Here is a 26,610-nt window from a genome sequence, read left to right on the forward strand (position 1 = left end):
TATCAAACCAGTTAGATTTGTTGGTGTAAGGCCAGAACTCACGCGAGATTTTATTTTGCAGATATATAATGAAATTGTGTACTATTTTGAACTCACTTCCCGTTGAGAACCGTAAATTAATAATGTAATGGTAATGTGAATTATTTGCTATTAAATCTGTTTATTATTTATGAAAAACAAAATTATTTTGTAGTTGATTTGGAATTCCAAAGAATTTATATAATTTTTTTGCAACTTGTAGACCAGCTGCCCGTAATAAAACGACTATTTTGGGATTAATTTGATTTATTTGCATAAGCTTATATTTAAAGTATTTACAAAAACTTGCTTCTGGTTTATTAGATTATATTTGCAAGTGTTTTCAATATGGCAGGCATCTGTTTATCCGACTGCATAATATACATTAGCTTATGTACATACACATTTGCACAAGTTTCTGTTAGGAAAGCACTTGGTAATGACTTGTGGGTTATAACTACAAATGTATGTATGTACAAAGATCCATTAAACATTATCCATATAAATATTCTTAACAATTTTGGTCATACATAGTCGAGTATATATTATGCATATAGGATAGAGTTGAATACGTTGGCGGGGCATGGTCACCGAATAGATCGTGTGCCAAATGCCTCGAAGATTAGAGAAGTAATCTCTCTCGACCGAACCACACTATAAGGTATAACGTTAAATATAAAACTTTGAACTACATCTGTCGGCTTATGAGTAAAATGAAAGCGGCTAACCGATCCGGATCCTAACGTACAAGTATTTTCGGTGCACGGAAACGAGTTGAAAATTTCTCAACATCCCGTAGACTACGAATATGGGGGATAACATATGCTGGCTTTTGGTGTATATTATACAGTATTGCAGATAGTGTTGGTTCGATGATTCGCAGGTAGGGAGCCTTTGAGGCTATCACATATGATTGTTCCTTTTGTAGGGTTTGGAATGGATCGGATCGTCCTACGAGTACTGCGGCGACTCGCCCCCCGAGTTGATCTTCTTTACCCGGCTGACATCGTCGTAGGCGATGGAGAAGACGCTCTTTTTCTCGGCAATGGGATTTCGTCGTCCTAGGCTATTGAGCAGCGAGTTCATGGCTATTCCGGAGTCGTGATCATCCTCCAGGGTCGAGGCATTCAGCTGCTTCTGTGTGGGATTACCCGCTCCCCGTTGCTCCACGTAGATCTTCGAGTTGGACACCTTGACTTCGTTCTCCCGGATGGGTGATGGCTTGGGCTTGGGCCTCGGTTCCTTAGTGGACTTACTGGATTCCTTACTAATGGCAGCTGCATGTGGCGGCGTCTCGGGATACATGTAGTGGGGCAGCTTGGTGGGTGCGGCAGGAACCTCCAGGGCGTTCTCCCTTTCGAAGCGGTGCTCCGAGTGCTGGAGCAGTGGGTGATTCGTGTCAGTCTCGATTTTTGGTTTGTGCTGCTTGTTGAGAGCTCGGTCCTCCTTCAGCATTCGACTGCCCTTCGGTGGGGATTTCCTGGGCGCTGGCTCCGGCTTGTAACGCCCACCAGGGTCCTCATCATCCTCCACGTCCTTGGGATGGACTGTGATTCTGGTCTTGGAGACCCGCTTCTCCGCAGCACCCACCTTCTTTTTGCTCGATGGCTGCGACTTGGACGACTCCGTGGAGGTGCGTCCACTGACGGAGGACTTCTTCTTGTTGTAGTACCACTCCATGTACTTGGGCACATTTCTTTCCTCCGGCTCCAGGCCCGCCAACTCCGTTTCGCTTTGATAACTTCGATCGGTTAGGGATCTCTTGGATCCAACTATTTCCGTGGAGGTGGACATAAGCTTCCTGCCATTCTCCGTAACGGTGGACTCGTACTTGGAGATGGACACTCGGTTGTGTGGGGGTTCCGAGGAGGTTTGCTTTCGGGAGGAGTTCCTTTTGGAACTATCGCGTCTGGATAGACGCGGCATGGCTTCTGGCTGGGAGTCCGTGGGAGAGGGCTTCCTAGGAGCTCTTTTGTGTCCCGCTAGCTCCTCTGGCTCCGCATAGATCTTGTCCTCCCTGCGGTACCTATCGTTCTCCTGCTGTCGACTGGGGTAATTGGTTCTGATCACGATCTCATCCCCATCCGAATCGATTGAGTACTCCGTGTCGTCCTCATCGAAGTCAGCATCTGAGTGCTTGTAGTACTTCTCCACCTGGATCTTGCGGATGCTGTGCGATCCCGGACTGGCCAGTTCGTCCATGGAATCGGTTATTTCCATGACCAGCTCGCGATCTGATCTGTGGCGATTGCTGGCTGTTTGACTTTCCCCGTTTCGGGATTGATCCTTGCGGCTTTCGTCGCTCAACTGCTTGCGCAGGATACTCGTTTTGGTCTCCCTCAGGGGTTTCTTGGGCGGCACTCGCCTCTTCCTCTCCTGGACCTCCTCCTCCTCCTTGATGGGCGTACGGATCTTGCGCTTGACCTCCTCCACCATTACGATTCTCTTGCGAGGTTGCCTAGGTCGTTTCTTCGTCCTCCTCCGCTTGATCCAGTAGACGCCCTCGGGACTATTTGGTGGATTGAAGCGAACGTACTCATATCCATCCTCCGACATGGACTCGTCGTTCTCGCTGCGTGCTCTCCGACGGGAGGGTTTCGCCTGGGTGATCTCTGGATCCAAGGCGGCATCCGGTCCCTCTGTCTGAGTGCCAGCATCGCAATCCGTCTGAGTTCCTATGGCCATCGACTGGCCGGGAAGACTCTGCGTTTCCAAAGCCACCTCGTGCTGGGTGTACGCATTCTCTAGCTTCTCTTTCTCCAGAAGAATCTGCCGCAGCAGGGCGTTCTGCTGTTTTAGTGAGTTCTCCAGCTCGTGAGTGAGGGACTGATTGGATACCGCCGGCTGCATCTGCTGCTCCAAGGAGACGCCTTCGCCTGCCTCCACCGGCTGCGTATGTATTACCTTAACCTCCGGTTCCAGTTGCGAGTAAACTATGCTATTTGGTCCCGATTTTCCCAATGGAAAGGTGTCTCCTTTCAATGTCGATCCCTGCTGTACTTCATTGGGCATGGACTGAATGTATGTGGCGCCTGGGACAATCTGATAGTGCTCTCTGATGATCTGCTTGCCATCCGGCTGCTCTTCGATAAATCTGCGCATCAGGATCTCTTTGCCCGAATTGTCCACCATTAGGAGCTGCGGATGGGAGAGATTACCCGCTGGTTTCACTGGGACATTCACGTAGATATTGTCATCGTCTAGATTTAAGCCATCCCTGGTCTTATCCCGGGTCATCAGCTGAAGGATCTCCACATTGCCGTCCTTGATGAACAGCTCCCGTTTGCTCTTGAGACTGTTGTGGGCCGTGTTGAAGTCAATGTCACTTCCTCGGTCAATCTCGTGCCTCCGCATGGAATCATCGTCTATGTGGCGCACCTCCGAGTCGTACTGCTTCCTCCGGGCGTACTCCTGCCGGTTGACCCGAGTCCTAGTTATGTGCTCCCTGTCCTCCGCCAGATCCCGGGTCTCAATCACATCCTCCATGTATACGTCGCGGTCGTTGATCAGATTAGTCCTAGAGTTATGGAAATTAAGATGAAGATCGTCTTTGGCTGTGCGGTTATTTCTGAAAGTTTAGAAATGAAAGCTTAGCTAATGTTTGGTTTTAATTTCAGGTTATAACCATACTTAATGCGAACTCGTCGCTGCTGCTCCTCGGCGGATTGGATGTGACGTCCATCGCCGATGTCCTGGGCCCTTCCTACGTCTTCGTCAAGCTGCTCACGTCCATCGTGGAACTCCCAGCGGGTGGGCTTCGTTCGGGTATCTGGAGGTTTCTCCGCCGACCAGGCATCGCGTCTTCCCATCCACTCTGCGACCTGCAAGATGGTCAGGGATTCAGTTTTAGTTTTTAAGGATTTTTGCTAGCCCTAAAAAGCACTGTATTTCTAAGGTTATTAATAATGCATATGAAGCAAAGAATCAAGAGAACTTTTCACTAAGCAGTTATTTCTTGAAAAGAATAATTATTAATTTAGAAATGAAGTAGATATATCAAAACTTTTTTAATTGAACATAGATCATAGTACATGGAACATAGATTATAACTGCTTCTTGAAATGAGTTCTTAGGTTAGATTAAACGTGTTTGATAGACTTCCATATCCATCGTTTTTTTGTGCAAAGTGAAAAAATTTCGTAGTCGATAAGGAAATCAAAAATGAAAAACTTAAAATTGATAGCTTTTGCAATTTGAAATTTTGGTAAGTGCGTTTGCATTACGTTTACGACTACAATTGAATTCGAAAAAGTTCAAAATCTACCTGAACAGATTTTGTTTGTTTTCCATTTGCCATTTCCCTATGCACTAGATGCACATCGTCTTCAGTTCTACTGATATTAACTATTCTTTTGCTACAAGAGAAAAATAAAAGATTATACATAGATAGAATGGTTGTGATGTGTTGTTGATTATATGTAAATTATCCCATAAATGTTAAAAATACTTGTTCACCAGTTGATCTTAGGCAATCGGTTTTGGATTTTGACTGAGTACATACATAGTCGTTGGTTAGTTTAAGTCCCATTTGACTCAGTTAATCAACTCAAGCCGGCATTTACAATTTACAAAATGCAACTGCGTGTTTACAGCTTCAAATATTTATTGGGCATCGTAAATATTTGACCACTTTGCATATGGGTAGGCTATGTATGCCAGTTTAACTTTTGCAGTTCGGCTCACCCATGACCAATTTAGCATTCGAAAGTCAGCTTTTAATAAATATTATTGCAACCATTAAACTGTAAGGCTTTTTAAATGTGCATTCGTAACGAGCTTTTATACACTCCAAATGTGCAGTATTTACAATTACACAATTTCCATCTTAGCTTTAATCACTGCGACTAAGCGACAGAGTCAACAGAGGCCAGTTATAAAGATTTGATAGGTGGGAATAATATTAATATGCTTGATTTAAAAATCTGGACAATTATGTACACTAGGCCAACATCAACTAAGCGAATGCTACTCCGATTTTTGCAAAGATAAAACTTTTTTTAAGGAATTTTGTTATAACCACGTAATCCACCCATCTAATTTATATATTATGTTCTTCTACTTACGTCGCCGCCCCGTACAGGGGACACCAGGAGCAGATGCAGCAGAGCAGCAGGATGAGGATGGTCAGGGCCACCAGGGTGGCCAGCAGGATGAGCAGCCAGAAGAGCACCTTGTTCTCGGCCTTGTACTGGGTCTGCAAGGGAGTTAGGGTCTATTAAAGGCAATGAAGCATTGCGTCCCCAAGGATTTACTTACGTCTGTGCGCGAGGAGTCCGTCGGCATGATGGCATAGGAGTTGTTGTGCTGGGACAATCTCTGCTGAATCTCCGATATGTCCACCACCGAGGAGCTGTCATAAATCACGGTGGCCGTCACCACACTGCGCTCCTTGATGCCCGGATTCCCAGCTGCTATGTCCTTGGCACCTGGCTCATCCGGACGCAGAGGCCGAATATTGTGGATGTACACCTTGCCACCGGAGAGGGCCGAAAGTGTCTCCTCGGTTTTGGCCTTGTCCGGATTGTGTCCCGGCACCACAAACTTCACAGTGCGTTTGCGGCTTTCTGGAGGATAAATTCGAATGGTGGTGGTGGAGAAGCGCACCGGAACACCCAGATCGTAGGCTCTGGCTGTCAGGATGAATATGTCGGTATCCTCATCCTCAGATCCCGCCGTCTGTCGACGCCTTCTTGTCTTGGCATTCTTCTTGGCTCGCAGGTTGATCTTCTCCCTGACCGTCAGCTCACCGGTCACCTTGTCCAAGACAAACTGATTGTCGTAGTTGCCATTGATGATCTCGTAGCGCACCTCATTATTCGGAGCAGTGGCGTCCTTATCCTCCGCATGGATCACTGCGCTGGTGGTGAAGCCCATCAAGTCGTGTGTGAGTATAAACTCGTAAAGATCCTTGTCGAAAATGGGCGTTTCGTCGTTGACATCGATTAGCTTAAGTATTAATGGCACCTGAGCCCGATTCCCCTCGCCGTCCATGTCCCTGGCCTCCACGTAGAGATGGTATTCGGGCATGACTTCTCGATCAAAGCCGTGTTTGTTGGTGGAGACCGTGATCAGCCCCGTCTCCGCATCCAGATTCAGGGAGGTATTCAGATAGCCCAGAATGGCTGTGTATCGCACCTTGCCACCCAAACCGGAATCCGGATCGGTGGCCAGGACTTGGACCACCTTAGTGCCCGCCGTCATGTTCTCCGGCAGTTCCACCGTATAGGCGGGCTGCTCGAAAACCGGAGCATTATCGTTCACATCGTTAATGTACACCGTAACGTTGACCAGCGCGGAGAGATTGGTGGCTGGCCCTAGTTCCTGGGCCAGTACCTGGAACTGCACCGAGTGCCGCTGCTCGTAGTCCAGCATGGAGTTGTCCCGCACCCGGATCAGGAATCCCGCACTCCGTTCCGCCACATTTGGGCTAATCTCGAACGTGCCGTTGTTGTTGAGCAGCGTCAGCGAGAAGACGCCGTTCTTGCCCGTATCATCGTCGTAGACCCGCGGCACGTAGGGATCAACGAACGTCAGTGCGGTGCCTTGGGGGGCGTTCTCGTCCACCCTCGAGACGTAGCTGCGGGAGGGGGAGGAGCGGAGGAAAGTCGTGAGCCAGAGATTAGCATGGGGAAAGAACTTCGTGAACGCCTGTACACTGTTGTAAAGGCGTGCGACAAGCTACCTCTACAGTCGTCAAAAAAATTGGTCAATCTGTCTGTTATTTTTTGGGGAATTTAATGGCAAACTTGCTAGGCAGTAAGCTAAGACTATAACTGATTAAAGATATTCCTTCTAAGGTATATAATCTTCGGGGTTTTTAGCGGCCTTAGGGTTTTTTGGGAACTTAATGGCTAACTTTCTAGGCAATAAGCATATTCTTATGTCTTATTGAAGATATTCCTTCTGAAATATATATAATATTAGAGGTTTTTAGCGTTATAAGGATAGATTTGTTAGATTTTCTAAAATATTGACTGTGAATATTTTAGTTTTTTTAAATAATTTAGACAACATTTTTTTGTCAAGGCACCTTACAATGACTTTCTTCTTGTCCAAAGTTAGCAAATATCTAACAAATCCGTCTTATAACATATTCCCTATATCAAGAAGATAATAAACATCAAAAGGGTTCATTAAAAATGTAATCTTTAAGTCGAAAAGTTCGGAAATCATTTTATGATCTATGGCTTCTCCTCAGTTTGAAGACTATTCCTCATTCAAGATCGCTTTTTTTGCGACTGCAGCTGGACTTGCAGTTGGCTGTTTCCAGTTTGTCGGGAATTCGGCTGGGACGGACTTGAGTTCAAAGTTAGTGCGCATAAATGGATGCTGCAGTCGCTGATTTCAGCAGAAGAGTTTATAGTCCTCGTCTTCGACTTGGTCGTCTTCTAAGTCGTCGCCTTGTCGCCGTCATCGTGGTTGCCTATGCCAAGAATTTTAGGACTTTATGCTAATGGACGCGGCTAAAATTTGTTGTTTGTGTTGGTCGCAGCTCTGTGGTGTCTTTTTTGTTTTGGGTTTTGTTTTTTGGATAAGCAACATCACTCCTACTTCTCCAAATTGCACTCGGAGGGAACAGGGAACAGGGACCCGGGATCTATAGTGGTTAAGCAGGTTTGCCCTTCAGTCCCCACTTCCCCAAAGTCTGTTTTTTTTTTTAATACCCCCCGGCTGCTGCGATGGGAACCTGCTGGTACTTACTGATCGTTCTCGAAGTACGGCGGCGAATTGGTGCGATCGGGCAGAAAGAACGCCAATTGGACCGTGGAGGCCAGTGCGGGCGGCTCGTCACGACCCACCTTAACCTCTTCCGCAATTACGGTGAGCAGCACCGGATCACCCACATGCGTGATGAAGGCAATGTCCTCGAGGGGTCGCATCAGGAAGATCTCACCTGCAATCCAAATAAAGCGAAGCATTGATTAATTCAAGACGTCGTTTACGGGTTGTAGAGGTTAATAAGAATGCAATTCCTAACACATTTCAATTACTATATAACGATTTTTTATATTACCATTATAATCAGAGAACAGTCTATCTCCATTTTTGGGCATCCGAAGTGAAATAATTCTACGTATCACACAAAAACTGACTAATGTAACCTATAGAAATTAAACTTGGGCAAAAATCTGTTATAGAGTAATTAGCAAATTATATAATGCACTATTTCGTCAAATAACTAAATCTGTTATCTGTTTTATACAGTGGTATTCCTAAACGGTAGCTATAACTTTATCAGAAAAGACCCATCATTCACATCAAAAAGGTAATTATGAAGGTCAACTATGGGAAATGCACTTTTTAAACCCTTTTTTTTAGTTTTACATTTTTTCCGGGATGATTTGCGTACTGAAAAAACTCAAAGCTCCAGGCAGCTGTAAATGCTTAGATTCTGTCTGTGGCACCATAAACGTTTTTTTCTTTCACCCAGCCGTCATCAGTAAATCTGATAAATGGTGCAGAAAGTCAGTAGTTCCCACGCCAAGTTCAGTTCACGTTGATTATGTTTTTTCCAATTTTTTATTGAACGCTTTTTTCTTACAGTCGCCTTGTACTTTTTCCCGGTGGTCGTTTCGTTGTTTAATATGCAAAGATTCTGTGCAGCCTGAAAGAAAAGTTTCCCACCCATAGACTTTCGGCGGATTATCCAAGATTCTCAAGGTCTGGAACTGGCTTATTAACCTTGCCACCAACAATTTGAATAACTAATAAGACTGGAGGACAAATAAATAATATATATTTATGCGTTATGGCCGTTAGATAATTATTTCGTGTCTGCCCGCCTAAAAATAGGTACTACACTCTTAATAAACCCGGCCAGTGGGAATATCGAGCAGAAGGCTGTTAATTGTTTTGCCCCAAAGGGATACCAATTTGAAATTCATTTGGAAGAGCCAGTAAACTGTGAATCTTCATGGCAGGCAGGCAGGCAGGCCTCTGAAAGGCCGTTCGCCAAAGCGCTTCCCACTGCACATGGCTAAAAAGAAATTGTGGGTTGAGTGGGGGGAGGAGGAGCTGGGGGTACCTCGAAGACAGCCAGCCTGGCCATTATATTCGAGAGGGGGAGAGCTTCTTGGCCTTATAGCCAAAGTCATCAAAGTGCTACTGCCAACGAGACGAGACTAGCACGAAACAAGGAAGTCTCTTGTGGTGGTTTGGGCCAAATTGCGGCACAGAACTTGGCCGCAACGAACGGGTATTGCCGCTGACGTCGGAGGAAGTTGGCTGGAATCGCGATTCCCGATTCGGGGGGCCTGGAGGCCCCGGAGGCGGGGCGAAGATGGGTTTCTATCTAACGAGTCTGACGACAAAGCGGGTTGCCTGACTCGACGACTCCCTCCCGAACCACCGCTGCACCACTGCACCTCTGCACCACCTGGTAGTTATGTTAATATCGGTTACCTGACGTTGTTCTGCGGCTTATTCCTCGCCTTGCTGTCGTTGTTGTTGTTGTTGCTGTTGCTGTTACCTGTGGTCTCTGATTTTCGTCCAATTTATTTTGCTTGCTTTACTTGTGGTCAATATTTTTAAGTCCGCTGCCCATGCGCAGACCATTTTTCTTGCTTCCTGCGACTATATTTGCAAAAGCTCTTGGGCCCCACCACATCACATCTCTATGGGAATCTGCATCGCGATGCATCTCAGCCCGCAGAAAGTTGAAAATTTCCACTATCTATGCACTATCAGTGTCCCATGAAGATGTTATCTTATTTTATTACAGTGGACGATGGCGAGAGTAACTATTATATAAGCATTCTTAGTGCGATGTGCACCCCTTGGCCAGAGGAATTAAAGTGTGTTATCTCCGTGATAAATGTTCCAGCCTTGGAAATTAAGTATACTTCCGCATGGTAATAGATCTTTTACTTACCGCTTGTTTCGTTGATGTCGAAGAACGAGGTGAACGGATTGTTCTCGGAGACCAATCCATAGCGAACCTCCCGGGGATTGCCCTTGTCGCCATCCTCAGCATGAACTTGTAATATCTGTAAGTCATATGTATAGAATATTAAATATTTATAAGATATAGAAGGGGTATAGCTTTACCTTATCGCCTGGCAGTATTCCCGGTGGCAGTTTGGTGACTGGGGGAGCAGATGTGAATACTGGTGGCTGGTCCTGAACATCCTGGACGATAACCACTATCTCCATTCCCGCTATATTGCGACTATCCTGACCAGGCTCAGCATAGGCATCCTGCGGTCATTACATAATATTACTAATTATATCTTTTATAAATACTTAAAATTCATTACTCACATTGGCTAGTATCGTTAGGTGGTACATGGCTTGCTTCTCAAAGTCCAGTGGACCCAGGAGGAAAACGGTTCCCTCTGTGGTCTCGGAAGATACGATTTTTTGTCTTATGGCAAACAGCGGAGAACCCTGTTGGCGAAAAGTACGATCCATAAATCATAAGATCCGTTGGGTTAGTAGGGGTCTCCAACTCCAACTCCATCGTCATCTCCTTTTCCACTTACCCATAACTCGAGGTAGACTGGTTTCTGAAACAGCGGATTCTTGCGGGCAATTACATAATCCAATTCCGTGCCGCGTTTAGCATCCTTTAAAGATAAATCGGGGTTGAGGCTTATAACTTTTGATGATATTTCGGTCGAGTAAATTACACATTTGACCCTGTCCGAATCCGCTTGTAATTTTGCACCATAACAATGATTATCGTGTACGAGGATCGCTTATGAAAAACGAATAGCATCTTCCCATTGGGAGACGTGCTTCTAATGGCTTATCTGATTACTGCTTCATTAAAGTGGTTACACTGGGACAAAAAGTGTCTAGTAATAGTGTTAAATTATAAAGGTTCTTATTCTTTGATAAATTTGTATGGTTTTTTAGAAATATTCCTTTGATCATTAAGTTAAGATCTATCATATTATTATTTCTAACATAAAACAAGAAAGAACGCTATAGTCGAGTGCCTCGACTATCAGATACCCGTTACTCAGCTAAAGGGACCAAAGGGAAATGGAAATAAGCAAGCAGCAAAGCAAGACTGAAATGCGCCACCTACCGGCGGTAGACAGATTTAAGCGTTATGGGCGTTAGGGTGGGCGTGGAAAATTTTTTTTTTGGTCAATCGATAGGTATTGACGAGACCGATACAGTTCAGTTAAAATTTTATATCTAGCATGAAAATTGTGGGCGCCACAGGCTTGGGCGGTTTGTGGGCGTTAGAGTGGGCGTGGCATACTCGCGTATCAAAATTGCGCTGCGTACAAAGGTTCGGAATCTAAATCTGAAATCCTGATTCTATATCTTTGATAGTTTCCGAGATATCCACGTTCATATTTACGATTTTTTGAAGTTTGGGGGCGGTTTGTGGGCGATAAAGTGGGCGTGGCAAACTTTTTTTTAAGTCAATCGATAGGTATTGATGAGAACAATACATTTCAGTTAAAATTTTTATTCTAGCATCAAAACTGTAGGAGCAACAGTTTTGGGCGGTTTGTGGGCGTAAAAGTGGGCGTGGCACTCTACTGAAACAAACTTGCGCTGCGTAAGAAGCTCAGGAATCTGCACGCCAAATCTCAATAGCCTAGCTCTCATAGTTTCCAAGATCTCAGCGTTCATCCGGACAGACAGACGGACAGACGGACAGACGGACAGACGGACAGACGGACAGACGGACAGACGGACAGACGGACAGACGGACATGGCTAGATCGACTCGGCTAGTGATCCTGATCAAGAATATATATACTTTATGGGGTCGGAAACGCTTCCTTCTGCCTGTTACATACTTTCCGACGAATCTAGTATACCCTTTTACTCTACGAGTAACGGGTATAACTATAAAACCTAAAGTTCTAGAACAAACAAGAGTTTTTCTTCATCCTAGATTCCTATTGTAACTTTTTCCAAGTCCTACAGTAATTGTATTTATAATGATTTTTCTATGAAGAATAGTAATGAAATATTAAAACGAGATCTTTAAGTATTCCTAACAAATGAACACCGATATCCACTTGCTCTCCACTTTTTCTACCTCCTATAGATGGACGTTAGAACTTTTTCCAAGTGCCCATGGGCTCCCCTCGACGGATGTCTGCACGGGCGTTACTTGTAATTGGTAATTGAAACGTTCTGACCGTGGGCACATGTGGATGGGCATGGGCAGTGTTCTCACCTCGGGTATCATTATGATGCCGGGCTTGTGCGGGAAGATGAGGTCGTGCGGCGTGGTGAAATTGGTGGCCGTAATTGAGCAGAGCTGCGTGGTCATTCCGCCCTTGGTGTCCTTCACCGATACCTGGAAGTCATAGTACCTGCCCGGCTCCAATCGCCGCTGGAGTACGATATTCGCCTGGCACACCGAATTGTACTTGGTGCAGGGTAGCGATTCCACCTTGACGGTGGAGGCGCTGGCATCGCCCACGAACTCGAAGGTCAGCGGATAGTCGAACTCCTCGTCGGTGGCACGCAACCTGTAGATTACCGAGTTGACCTGTGCGTCCGCCGGCACCAGAACCAGGCGCATGCGCGTGGTCGGATCGAACTTGGGGTCCGCTCCCTGGACGTGATGTGGACACAGAATGCCAATTAGGAGGCTGATTGTCAGCAGTCGATAGGCGGTCATTGCGCCCAGCCAGGGACCAATCGGACCCAGTCGCGATGGCCAGTGGTGCTGGATCTGCTGGTTCCGATGATGCTGATGCTGATGCCGATGATCATGATGATGATGATGATGATGATGATGGTGGTGCCGGTGGTGCTGCTTCAGACGATTGTGGTGGTGGCTGTAGAGATGGTGGTGCGGGGAGGTAGCTGGGGTGTAGTAGTAGCATTCCCTCTGCCCACTGGGCTCCTCAGCGGCACTCGTCCCACTGATCGGCTCCGTTCCCAGGCGGCAAAGCGGGACATGTGATCGGTTCTTCTCCGGCTGACTGCTACTTGTGGAAGCCATTTCTGTAATCAGTGGGGGATGCCAAAAAAGAAGGGGCTTAGTATTTGGAAAAAGCAAAGGAGCTCTTACAGCTCATTCATCGGTACCAAAAATATCCAAATATAGAAAAGAAGTTAAGGCTTAAATTTAGAGATTGTTTCGCTTAATCAAACAGCATATTCTCTTCTTCGAAATTATGTCAATGTGGTAAAAAACTAATCAAGAAATGTAACATATTATAGTTCAATATGTTAAAAAACCAAACTATTTCTTTTCAAATAGATGAAAGTTTTAAAATATACCAATTAAAGCTACAATAGCTTTCTATCAATAATAGTAATAATAATATCAATAATTGTGCACGCTTACTTGTATAACTGACTAGTAAATATTTTCTACAATATTTATAACTGAGCACTAATTTTGTAAGTCTTATAGCTATGTTAATTATTAAATAGTACAAAATGAACGTGTAAAATTATTATTGTACAAGTAAGATATGTTATTGGGTTGACGATCTATTTAACATTTTTGTTTTAAAATGTCACAAAATGTAGCATAAAATATACCATAATTTCTTTTAAAACTGTAATAGGTAATTTGATCAAGAGCGCCAAATCAATTATGAAATTTTATGTAAGACCCCGGGAAAACCCCAAATCGGAATTTTCTTGACACCGAAAACGGTAACCTTGTTAAATTTAATTACAACGCATTGCGTATCGAATGGATAGTGTTAATTCGGGGCTTAAAGGCAATTCAATTGGAGGGCCAATTTAAAGAAAGACTTGTAATGCATCATCACTGATCGATTAAATGGTATCGGGGCATCTGATCTACATCTATGGATTTTCAAAAGGTTGACTTGTGGAAACAAGAGTGGTTGTGCAACGCGTTGACCACGGCCTAAAACCACGTCGAATCATCGTTCAAATGCATAACTTTTGTGGGCCAAGACGAATCCAAGCCCAAAGTCGGGACTGGACTGCAGTTGGATCGGATCGGATAGCTTGGGGTGTGCAAGTGTGAACTATGTATTAAGGTTTTTAAGTTGGCGTCCGGTTCACGAGACGGCTGAATGACCAACTTTCATTTTCCGTTCGGGGCGGACTGGGCAGCGCTACAAAACCGAATTAGATTTCATAATTAATACTGCTGCACTTTCATTTTTCCTTAAGCCATAGCCATGACCAACAGAAGAGGCCAATTTGTACGACTTAACCGCAGTGAGCAGCGGAGGCTGGCTGATAAATAATGCAATTAAGAGATCTTCGACTGCTTATTTGTCGCACTCCCCACTCTGTTTTTGGCACTCTGTGAACAAAATGCTCAAACAGCCGGCCGAGTTGTAATATTATTAATTAACAAAATACTCAGGCCTTTATGCAATCGCTCTGAGCAGCGACTTTTCACAACGATTAAGACCAGTTGGTCAATGTTTTTCCGCCGCTTGTACTTGTGTTTTTTTTTCGTGCCATATATGTATTTGAGCAAGAGAAATGAGCGGGCCGAAAGCGTTTTGGCAATATGTTGAAATGGGCATAAATTATGAACTTAACACTTGAAAAGGTTATGGCTGTCCAAATTACTTTTGTTTCGCAGAAAGAATGGAGACCATAAATCGATTCATGAAAAGGCTTTCCAACTCATATAATGACCTTTTTGAATTAGCTCACTTTCCAACATTTTTTAAAGGGCATTACTTTCTCACCTATCATTAAAAATGGAGGTCCAAATCATAATTTCCCAAATTAGTTATAAATATTTCCACACCAATTAAAACTTCTTCAACAGCTTGACAATGTGCTGAAATAAACTTAACTCACGATCTTCAAAATGTATAGGGTCTCTCAGCAAATTAAAACTAATATGACAACTTAATAACTTTCGTTTTGTTTGGGCTAAATTATACTGCAGTTGAAAGATCGTTATCAACTCGTAAAAAAAAAACCAGCAGCAAATAACCATAAAGCTGTGATGACCTTTATGTAACTTGTCGCAATTAAGAGACCCCAGATAAAAAGTCGATTCATCCGATTCAGAGAGAGTGGAGTGGGATTATGTGGATGGGTTGGATTGTCTGTACATGAGTATGTGCCGAAAGAACCTCCCCATGTATAGAAGATAATTGGGCTAAAGTTTCGTTCTCGAGCCGTCATATCATATCGTTCATCGTCATCATCGCAAGCCAAGTTCTTGAATTGGTAACGCGGTCATTCAAGCGGTCACGTCTCGTCTGTCTAAACGCGAAAAAATTTTATTACGTTTAATCATGTGCGACAATTAGAAGCGGTACTTTAGACGCATTTCTCCGAGACTCTTTCAAAACGTATCGCGGTCGTTTCTGGTCTACTTGCTGCTGCTGCCGCTGCTGCTCTTGTCCGGCACTTAAAACTCGTTATTCTAATGAAAATTCCATAAACCCTAGGGAATGTGCTTGTTCTCGCTTTTTTTTCTATACCAGGTACTTAGGTGGAGATGAAAAGACAGCAGCCAGCGAAGGAAATCGAGAAATAGATCGCGACGGCTTTCGTTTTCTTAGCCCAAATTGCTCAAATTGGTAAGTACAAACAGCGTGAAAGATGATAAAACTCGGAGCGTAACGCTGACACAAATGACAGCGGACATTAAACGGTGTTGAAATGACAGTGTAGAGTCTTTCATTCTTCTTTTTTGCACTTATTGGAGTGCCAGGGTGCCAGGGTGCCTGGCTGCCCAGCACCCAGCAGTTGAGCAAATTGAGGGGCTCGGACACCGACATCCAGTGGCAATCTCGGGACACAAAGAAAAACGTCCGTTCTGGATGCTCGATTACAGGAAAATCGACCGGAGCCTGCAGACAGTAGCCGCGGCGAAATCATTGACCAAATCCTGGGACTGGGACTGGGATTGAAACCATTTGTTGGCCCTTAGCGTTCACGTGTGTGCTCCACGTAATTACAGAACTGGCCAAGAGACCCAGAGCACTCACACAGAAGCGGAGGTGATGCACTGGGAGAAAATGTTACTGAAAAGGTAATCAATATGGTTGCTATATAAAAATATTTCACACCCTTGGTCCAACAACATATACTCGTATTATTAATAATAATTTATTATACAAATATTTTGATTAACTTATTTTTGTGGCCTGTTCTTAGAATCGCTTATTTTAAACATATAGGCAAAACTATCAAGACAATGCTGTATATTATATATGTTTATCAATTTAAATTATAGTTCCTTTATCATCTGGACATTATCGGTTCTTTTTATTTTATAATAGAGGGATGTGAATGGTTAATCTTTTTGTTTATAAATACTGACCGAACTATGAACCCAGTCCTGGATTATTGGTACACTTTTAATGCTTATCCACTTTAAGAACAGTTCTTCTAACCCGGTAATTTTTTTTATTCCAAAATATGTTTAAGCCCATACCATTATTGGCAATATGTTGGCTTATTCTATTTGTAACGTATAATTGACTATTTTTATAAGAAATGAGTGTCTTAGTTCCAATACTTTTTATCTGTACCTTGTGGGAAAGTCTTGTATTTTAAAACTAATTTGAAATCATCATCATCCAAAATTGTCGAAACCAATTATAGTTCTATATTGATAAACACTTTAATAAGGAGGATAGAGAATTTCAAATATTTTTGCGTCATTCCTTGACTGATGGTAGGGTGAAACAATGGAATGTTAATAAGCAAATCCTATTTCAGAATTTTCCCCCAGTGCAGAGCAGAGCAGCTCCTTTTGGCCCGAAACGAACCGAACCGAACGGAACGACGGCTGCTTAAATTGCGAGCTCAGACTTTTTTGCGAACAGCTCAGCTCGGCGGTGAGCTATTGGCAATCCGGTTTCTTGGCCGTCTCGACCGTCTTGGCCGTCTTGTCCGCCGTTCGTGCTAGCTGTATTTGCCAATTTCCAGTTTGTGCAGCTGCATCTAAGTGGCATCGCCGAGTCCTTAGCCACAAGCCAATGACCAGTTATGTCAGTCGGATCCCAGGCAGCCCGACTTGGAAGTTTGGAGCTTGGAACATGGAGCACAGAGTTTGCAGTTTGCAGTTTGCAGTTTGGAGGCGAGGCTATGGCCACCCGACACCCTCGCTTTTGGTCGCCAGCGTGTTGCAATATTTTCTGGCTGCTGCCCGCATTTGGCTTAGAAAGGCTGCAGTATAATGAATCTGTGTTATATATGCACACTGGACTGGGACTGGGACTGACTGGCCTGGCTGCCCGATAATGCATTCATTTGCAAGTACGAGTATATATCGGAGGCCAGGCCCAGTTGAGTTCCACTCTCGGTTCGGTTCCTATACCAATTCCAATACCAAGTTCCCAGTTTCGCAGTTCCCGGCTGCGGCTGCGGCTGCTGTTGCTATTGCTGTTGCGCAACAATTGTAACACACAATATTTGTGCCATTTGACCGAATTTCTCTTAACACATATACCATATAGCAGCCGGAGCAGTCAGACAGCCTGCCTGGCCAACTTTGCTACCACTGGCAATGAAGTTAGCCCAGTCTCTGGATTGGGCCTCCATCTCGAGCTGGATCTGCGGCCAACGCCTCGATGTTTCGCTACAAGCTCTACGCTATTTGTTACTTCTCCACCCGTCTATATATAGGATTAAACAATCGTTCACATAACGCCGCGGATTCAGGCAAGACCACATTTCTCCGCAGAAAGGAGTATGAGTCAGTTGAATTTATTACCACCCAAAATGGCTTAATTTGTGCTGCTCAGAAATGCCTTTGAAATGGGGGAACACTTGGGAACAATAGTGCCTGCTTCTATGGCCTGATTTCTCAATTGATGACCTAATTAGTGGCGTTGTTAAAAAATTAAGCAATTGCTTTTGGTTGTATTACCATCATCATCTCCATAATATGACCTATTAGGAATTAATTTCAGATAGTTGTTTTTTTATACATATAAGAAGCATTATGATACTAATAAAATAAAATAAAAATATTCCTTTACTTTAAGACTTGTTTCTTTAACCTTTCCTATAACAAGTCTTCTTAATAATCTAGTTCCTAAGTTTTCCTGCAAGAAACTGAATCCAAGCTGGATAGCTTTCCATTTCCATTTTTATTTCCTGTTAATTTAAGGTCCGCTTTATAGTCAGCCATTTCCATAAAGGATATCGACATCGATAAAAAGAACCATCAAAAATTTTGATTCAAAACCGGAAGCTAGAAATGGAAAAGTGGCAACTTTATGGTTTCCCTTTTTTATGAAACAGTTTCGTTTTTATAGGTTGCCAATCGACAGGGCTGTCTGAAATTTTAGCAGACCGCATATTTTGTGGTGTCACAAGTGAAGGGTATGTAAACTTCGACCCGCAGCCCATGATAGATGCCTTCCTGCTTTTGGGCCAAGTCTGTGGTCTAGTCTCCAGTCTAGGCTGCGGTCTACAGGCTATAGCCTATGGTATAGATATAGAGGCTGTCTATAGTATCCCCACTCCAAAGCAGGCGCGGCGGAGCCAAAAGCTCGTGAGTTCACTCTGGAGCAAAACAAGATTTTGGGCGTTGTTCAATTTTCGGGCTGGCCTGGCTCCGGTTCAAAATCCAACTGCAACTTCCACGGCACGCAGCTTCGTGAGCTGTGCACTTTTGTCTCTTTTTTTTGGACCTGGCTTGGATTCGAACTCGGACTGAGACTCGGTTTTTGGATTCGGGCTGGGCTGCCACTGCAACTGGCTGCGACTGCGCCGTGGCTGCACACAAGTAGAATGAAAATTTGTGTTGCAAATAAAGTTGAACCTGATGGCAAACTAATCTGCTTCACGACAATAGAGCTCGCAGCCAGACAGCGGGCAGCAACAAACTGCTGCACTGAGAAAAACTAGGTTGAATTGGAAAAACTTACAAATTGATTATTAGGTTAGGAACTTTTTTCAAGGACTGGCATCTTGATTATTAGGGAATTTACAGACCAATAACTATTTTTGCTATCGGATGAATCGACCTAGCACTTTCAAGGTATTAAATGTTTTAATATTTTTATGTCTTTATAAATAAGCTATATAAAGTGACTACTAAATAGGAAACTGTAGACTGTTACGAACCTCAGATGATGATATTTCTTAGGAAACGAATAAATTATGATGGCAAAGATCAATAGCAAGCAAGCATATTTTAGCAAGCTTTCTTTAGAACCCCAAGTTTAATTATAATTCCCAAGTGCTTGTTTGCAAAGTTAAACATGTTTCTTGAATTTAATGCCTTTGAGGGTCAGGTATTTTTATTTGAAAAAGAGAAAATAGATCTTCAACCTGGAAGTAAAGTCCCCCAAAAGATCAAAAACATATCCTGTTCGCTTTTCATAAAGTACTTGAATTACTAGTATTTTTTCTCAGTGCAAACGCCAGCAGACGGCGAAGGCAGCTAGCGGCGCAGACTCGTAATCAACGTTTATTTCGTGGTTCGTTCGTGTCCCCCATGCGACCGTCGACCGTCCTTCACCAAGCTAGAAGCCCCGTCTATCCTTTCCTGTTTGGACTTCAGGGGGTGGGGCATTGGGATGGCGATGGGGTTTGGGGCTGGGTCTTAGCTGGGTCTGTGGTCTGGGCTCTGGAACTGTGACTGTGACTGGGACTGGGACTGGGCCCAAGCCCGAACCCGAACCCAGACCCGCCGGCCGTTCCTTTCCGTCTTTGGGCCTTTGTCTGTCTGTCAGCTCGTCAGCATACTCACGTACATTTATTCATGTATTCGCAGTCGATTTTTGCAGTGTACGTACATATCTGCATCTATAAAGTTTTTATTGCCGCAGCTGCGGGCGTGTTTCTGGGTGCGCCTCGCTGGGTAAAATAAATACGCATAAAGGCAATATAGCTGAGCAAAATGGAAACAACAGGGATAACAACTACTGCATGTCTGAGAACGGCAGCGTTTTTAATATATTATTCCTGTATTTTAATTGCGGCCCATAAAGTGCTGGGCAAACACTGATTATTCAATCGCCTGTGGGCAAGGTTTATTGATGGGCTCTTAAAACCTTAAGAAATATAAAACCAATCTTAAAAGATATAGGAGTTATAATCTTAAGCTGATATATGATATGTTGTATGCTGATAACTGTGAAAGTAATTATAAAGCTATCCAAGGCTTGGTGGCTTTTCAGCTTATAACTGGTTTCTTATCTGCAAATCAATGTTGACTCAAATACCTAAGTGCTTTCTAAGAATTTTCTTTGTGGCTTGTAAATTCTTAGCAAACATGCTTTAAAATGCGGTAAAGCAAGTCTTGAAGTAATTTATATATTTTAAATGTGAGTTAGTTTTGGAACATTTGCTGCACATAGATCATAATTAGTAAAGGCATCATTTAAATTGTTCCTAATTGAGAATAATAACACTGGCACTTATCACCAACATTAGAGATATGTACGTGTTATGGATGACTGAAAACTTTTTTGTTGAACTGTGGCCGTTTCCCCAGATTTTCTAATTATCGTCGGGGCCGACTATGATGTTTTCCTTTCATCTCAACAATTCCAAGCAGTTGGCTTTCAGCGTTTTTTTTTCGCCTTTGTTTCAGTCATTTTCCTATAATTAACAACGAACGCACTGCGGCCTAGACGAGGTTCATAGGCTGCTAGTGACTGAGAAACTCAGAAACTCTGTACAGAAACCTGGCCTGCAGTTCACAGTCGATTGTAAATGAAGAGCACAAACAGTGTTTTGTTTGGGTCCCTCAATACCCTCGTATTCAGCTGCAGATTTTAGTCGGATGTGGATCCATAGAGTCGCAGACCACGGGGGCTGGACCACAGACTATTCGATTAGTCGGGGTGCCAACGCCAACGTCTTGGATCTCGAATCGGGTCTGATAGATATTAAGAAACCCCAACATCATCGTCATCGCCCGCGCCTTCCTCCATCGCCCGAACCTTTCGTTCGTCTCGCCTGTCGACTATACATTTTTGTATCCGTCATGCTGCCGCTTTGTTTTCGGGCCACGGTTCCTACGATCCTACAATCCCTACCAAAACGCAGTGAAAATAAAATAAAAATGTAAATAAAAGACTCCAATGAATGCAATAACAGCAATCCCAGCGAGCAGCGTCATAAAATGGTGCGTGGGATTGACAGCGAAGACAGATACAGGGAGATGGCTGTGCCTTTTGGTTCCAGAGCGGGGATCCACAGTGAGATACAGTGATCCCGAGTTCCAAAGACCCAGAGTCTCCTATTCCACCCGGGGCACTGCGATCGGCGATCGGCGATCGCCCATCGCCCCATCCGATCCTCCAGCGTGTTGAGTACTCAAATTGAATCTCGACTTTATCGGCACCCAGCCACGGGCCGCTGGCAGACACGAAATTAATTGGCTTAATTTATGTGAACTCTTATAAGAAAATGCACTCAAGCCCTGGCACTCCGGCACTAGCACTCTTTGCCCAGTTGATTTACATTTATTTTCGCATTGCCAGCGCGGTTTAAATACCCATCCCGCCGACTTCTAATGCTTGTTTGGATTGCAGTAAAGCCGCATCAACAGAAACAGCCAGGCTCGCTCCGTAGGAGCCCAGCCATCCATCCATCCAACCAACCGATCTGATCCGATCCCAGCCGACTGGCACGTCCTATATAGTGGATGCCCATACGAACGTAAAAACGCCTTTGCCGTTGGCCAGCCTTCGGTTCAGTCTGCTCAGTCTGGATTACCAGCCGTCAACGGATGAAGGAAGCCTCGCAGACGGCCAGACAAAGACTGTGACTGATGGCTGGCTGGCGGACCAGGGGCCTCTGAGGCATTACGACACTTGGCGGAATAAAGGATCGCTCGGGACTCTTATGCAAATTATAAAATAAATACTTCTTGAGTCTCACTATTGACTACACCTCTTAATATATTGCTAGTGTATGCTATATGATAAATGTATCATTTATCTTCACAATTATTTTATAATATTTTGAATATTACTGTTTAATGGCATCCTACTATAGGATGCTGATAACATATCTGTATATACATTTATAAGATTTTTTAGTTAGGAAAATGAAGGTTATTTATGCATTATTTTACCCTTTTAATAAATGCTGAATATTTATTTATTTACCTTAACTGGCTATTTTGACATGTCATACAAGCTAATAATCATATAAAATAAAATCTAAAAAATAATATTTAATAAAGATTAAGTTATGCATTTACTTTAAACAAAGAATATAATTAGATCATGAGTTAAGTTTTGATTTTTCATAAGATTAAATTATCTTTATAAAAACAAAAAAAATTTAAAAGAGTGCTTTATCTAATCATTGGCCCTTAAATAACTGCCATAAAAATCAATTTAACAGACCTAAACCCTAATTTACAACGCTTTTCGTTCAGTGCAAGGCAACCAAGATTCGGACTGGGATTGGAGCGGAGGCCAGGGCTGTTTTGAAGAACAGAAAATCTATTTGCAGCCGTTGTAAGGGATCGCCGCGTCGTTGTAGGCCATAATTGCTCTCCTCAATAAAGCAAAAATTTATTTCCACTTTGGCAAATGGGACGCGCTGAGAGTTGGCCAAGAGTGTTTAGGCCAAGAGCGGTACGAGACGAGTACGAGCGGACTGTTGACTGTTGACTGCTGACTGCTGACTGTGGGCCAGACTGCAGCGGCGACATTGTGGGCGTCGAGCATAAATAAATGTCTTTATGTGCCTTCGCGCGGTTATTGTTCTTCATTCTGCATGCGGTCGGTCGGTCGGGTCGGTTGGCCAAAAGGCTTCAGATTCGGATTCAGTCTCCGAATTGTGATTTTAAGACCCCGGTTGAACGACACTTTAACGACTCCAGACTGTTGGGCAACCGCCGAGAACTAGTCGCCATTACGACCAGCCAAAGTACGTGGATGTGCGTCCCGTTGCCTCGCAGCAATCGAAAGACTGAGGCAACGAACGCGATGTAATTAACTTTAAGCGGCTCCGACTCCGTCTCCATCTCGGGGCACTGTTAATCGGGATGCAGCGATCGAATGGCTTTCCAGTAGTCTAATTTGGCGTTTTAGTAGAGGCCAACAGCCTGCCCCCCAATTAATAAATATGTATGCCCGACTCCGCTCGGCTTGTAAGAAAATACAATATAAATCATAGACCGTCGACCCATCTGACAGGCTGACTAAATGACTATATGCCATATAACTCTATGGCTATATGGCCGTATGACTGCACCCCTCAGCGGCGTGTCTGATTTTTTATAAATGAAAGCAAGCGGCAGATCGATGGCCGGGAAAAGTTTAACTTTCGAGAACCGGGACCAACTGCTAAACGAGGCACGAATGCACATTTTCGATGCTCAGGCACGCACGGTACGGCACATAAAAAAAAAACAGCCAAACAGCCATTATGGATAATTCTGCAGCATAAATTTTAAAATGCCGCAAAGCTGTCAATTTTGGCACTGCCCCGAGTAAAGTGGGTCAGGCAAGGTCGCTCCGATGTTGTTTTTGCCGCTCAGGTAAGTGCCCAGGTATGTAGTTTGGGCTTCAGTTTGAGTCGAGTTTGAGTTTCTGTTTGCTTTTGCGTTGGCTGGTAGCCATCGTGTTTGCGTGGCTACAGATATATATACAGATATCTATATATATTTCTACCGACTTGGCTAGTTCCTGCAGCAACAGTCGCTTACAGATGAATGTACAACGTACATCGTTATGTAATCCATCAACATGGACCGACCGAGCAAACCATTTGATTAGATTCACCATATGGCTCCATGTTTCGAGTATTTATGGGGGATTATCCCCCAATTTAGATGCAAAATAGGTGTTTACTGGGAAATCATCTAGCAAGATCATTGATTTCAGGAAAAAGGTTCGAAAGATTGGGATATTTTGGGGGGTCTGTTGAAATATGATTAGTCTATTTATAAACGATGTTTCAGAGTTAAGATCATTACCCAAATCTCTGAACAATTTATTTAGGATACTTAAAGGCTATCTTGTATAATATGGTCAACTATTTTGTTTGGTGTATATTTTTTTGGCACCTCCTTTTTGTATTTTTCAAAAATCACCTAATATAATATAACAAAGCAGAGTTATTGTTACCTCAACCTTTGTATTATTTGTTATTTATTATTTAGCAGAGACTTGATTTATATATTTTCTCCCTCGCACAGTTGATTTAATATGTACATACAAACTAGTTCAATTATACCTTTTGAACGGTTAAAAAGAGCTGCGTTGTGAACTCCAGTAAAAAATCGTCGTATCTTCACAGTCTGACTTTTAATTTCAACTTTCCATGTGGTCGCCTTATTTATGCAACCCGAATTCGAGCACTTCACTGATTTTGTTTGTCGTCTGTAATCAAGTGATTGACATTTTCGGACCCGCACTGAATATTAATAGTCCATGTCTTAAAATCGCTGCAGCACATTTGGGGGCTAATTTAGAGGCACATTTTTCAACGTTTTTCTTGTGTTTTCTCTCACAAACTATCCTTCCGCGTCCAGCAGCACGTCTTCAATAAATCGTATATGTGAAGCAAAAAAGCAAAAAAACCGAACGAAAATTGAGACCGAACCGCTGCTCTCGATGATCCGTGTTTTCTAAGCTGCTCAGATGACCAATTTGGTGCTTCGCTCGAATGAACCCCGAACGACCTTGCCTTCGGATTAGATCAAAGTCGATCAGATCGGTTCGAAAATTAATGGGGATCTCGGGACGGCAGACCTGTCAGTCACTACTAGGAAACCATTCTTGGCGTAACTCGATACTGGCATGGATTATTTCGGGAACTTGGCGAATTTGCTAAACGTTCTTTTGTCCGATTGTTCGATTAAAGTGGAGTCTCCGGTTGCAAAACTGAAAAGTATGTACAGCAGCGTCAGCAGTTCACCGTCCACATTAAATTGCCGCAATTATACCACCGCTTGACTTTACTCGACTCGATCCCGATTTCAATTCCAATTCCGATCGCGATCACGATTTAATCGTTGGTTATAGGTATAGCCGATCCGATCCGGGTCTGTTGTAAAGCGCGCCGACGACAAAGTGCTACTGCCGCCGCCAATGGTCCGGAAAGAGTGCCGAGCTGGACTAGTGGAGCTTATCTTGACGGGGAGAATTCTCCGCAGAAAGACCGCAGAAAGCCGGTTTCTCTCTCCCTCTCTCTCTCGCTGTCTTTCTCTTTCGACAACAAACCCAAAAGCAAAGCAAAACCCACTCTTGTTTTTGTGGGAGCAGCACAGCAAACCCGTTTCGCTCGCCGGTAGGTACAACAACATCATAGCCAGATCCACATCCATACCACATCCACTCGAATGAACCTTGATATATTCCCAATAATAAACAAGCCTGAGAACTATCGGAAGCGGACGAGTCCGCAATTAATCCTGGAGCTCTTGTGTTCAGTTGCGTTCGCACATGCAAATGGCGTTTCTTTCAATTATTTAACAACGAGTATTGGCCACAAATTTGCCCCGGCTTATACAATAGGTAATTTGTAGCTTTTTTCGTGACTTAAAAACACTCGGAATTAAGCCATGAAGTCATTATAGCATGTTATATATCGGTGCTTATTTTGGTGATTTTATTACCATTTTTAAGGCGCAAAATTAAAGCACATTGACGGTTTGAAACGAAAAGTAATAGTTTGTCTATTAAAAATAAACAGTGTATTATATCTAAATCTTTAATGATCTTATTTTGTCTTGAACATAATAGTTCAATTTATGATCCTATTTAAAATTTCGTGAGGGATTGATCCTTAGGGTTTACTTAATTATGTTCAAAAGGTTTATGATGTCTTCATGCAATATTTTTACGTTCTGAACACCTAAAGGTGTTGATTTAATGGTTTGATTTAATAACATCTAATATAAATGATTTGTATATCTAAATCTTTAATGATTTCTTTTTATCTTGAACATAATAGTTCATTTTATGATACATTTTAAGTTTCGTCAGAGATATCGAGTTGATACTTAAGGTTTTCGTTATATTTTTTAAATGTTTATGACTTGTTACATTTAATATCCTTACAGATTTTGAAAACATAAAGGTGTGGATTTAACGGTCTTATTTATTATTTTGTAATCTTTTGAAATGAGTAATTTGGATATGGGTTTCTTGCCGACAGGAAAATATTGTAAAGGTCATTGTTTGTAATGGTTGTCTAGAAACCAAGCCGTGACTATGCTAATATTTAAAACCGACATGTTTTCGATTAATGACTTATGTACGTCTGTTTAATTAATTTGGCCGAGAGCCCCCTCCCATCTCCTCCCCCGGAACAAATTAAAACATTTACAGAACCAATGTTTTTCGGGTTGGTTCCTCGGCGTTGGCCCGGAAAATGCTACACACGAAATTGCAGTAATTCGATCATGTTTTCAGCTTGTTCAATATGTGTAATCGTGTTCTGTGCTATTTATCTTGTGACCTGCATCTATGCAGCCGGCAGAGCGCCGGAGCAGCCTATCGTAGGTACATTAAAATATTTTTCCATTGCCGCTGTCTGCTGTCTATAGGATATTTATACACGGCCAAAAATGAAGAAAAAAAAGCTATACAAAAAAAAAAGGAAAAACACAATGAGGGCGGCAACCTAAACGAGTTTACCGAATCCCAGGCCCAAAACCCAAGACCAGAACTCGGAGCAGATGTTGAACCCATTTCTCATATTAACCTCCGTGTGCATGGGGGTTTTTCTTTTCGGCTGCAGTTGGAAAAACTTGAGATTTGGCCCAGGGGCC

The 26,610-nt window shown here is 43.3% G+C and overlaps 1 protein-coding gene across 4 annotated transcripts; it reads right to left on the reverse strand.

Annotated features, from left to right (window-relative positions):
• Positions 1-277: 277 nt before the first annotated feature.
• LOC119559282 (cadherin-86C) lies at positions 278-24,902 on the reverse strand. Of its 4 annotated transcripts, none has more exons than XM_037872353.1 (12): positions 24,069-24,902; positions 12,166-12,944; positions 10,500-10,583; positions 10,279-10,404; positions 10,066-10,215; positions 9,890-10,004; positions 7,720-7,912; positions 5,275-6,595; positions 5,082-5,212; positions 4,283-4,373; positions 3,649-3,839; positions 278-3,586 (listed from the first exon to the last, which is right to left on the reverse strand). In XM_037872353.1, exons 2-12 carry the CDS (start codon positions 12,940-12,942, stop codon positions 970-972), a joined length of 5,796 nt encoding a protein of 1,931 aa, XP_037728281.1. In that variant the 5' UTR covers positions 12,943-12,944; positions 24,069-24,902; the 3' UTR covers positions 278-969. The 4 variants fall into 4 exon arrangements, with proteins under 4 accessions (XP_037728281.1, XP_037728279.1, XP_037728283.1 ...); XM_037872351.1 differs by having other exon boundaries at positions 5,082-5,230; XM_037872355.1 differs by lacking the exons at positions 278-3,586; positions 4,283-4,373.
• Between the last annotated feature and the right edge of the window lie 1,708 nt (positions 24,903-26,610).

This window comes from Drosophila subpulchrella, unplaced genomic scaffold (genome assembly GCF_014743375.2).
Source record: "Drosophila subpulchrella strain 33 F10 #4 breed RU33 unplaced genomic scaffold, RU_Dsub_v1.1 Primary Assembly Seq2, whole genome shotgun sequence".
In the NCBI taxonomy this organism is placed as follows: domain Eukaryota; kingdom Metazoa; phylum Arthropoda; class Insecta; order Diptera; family Drosophilidae; genus Drosophila; species Drosophila subpulchrella.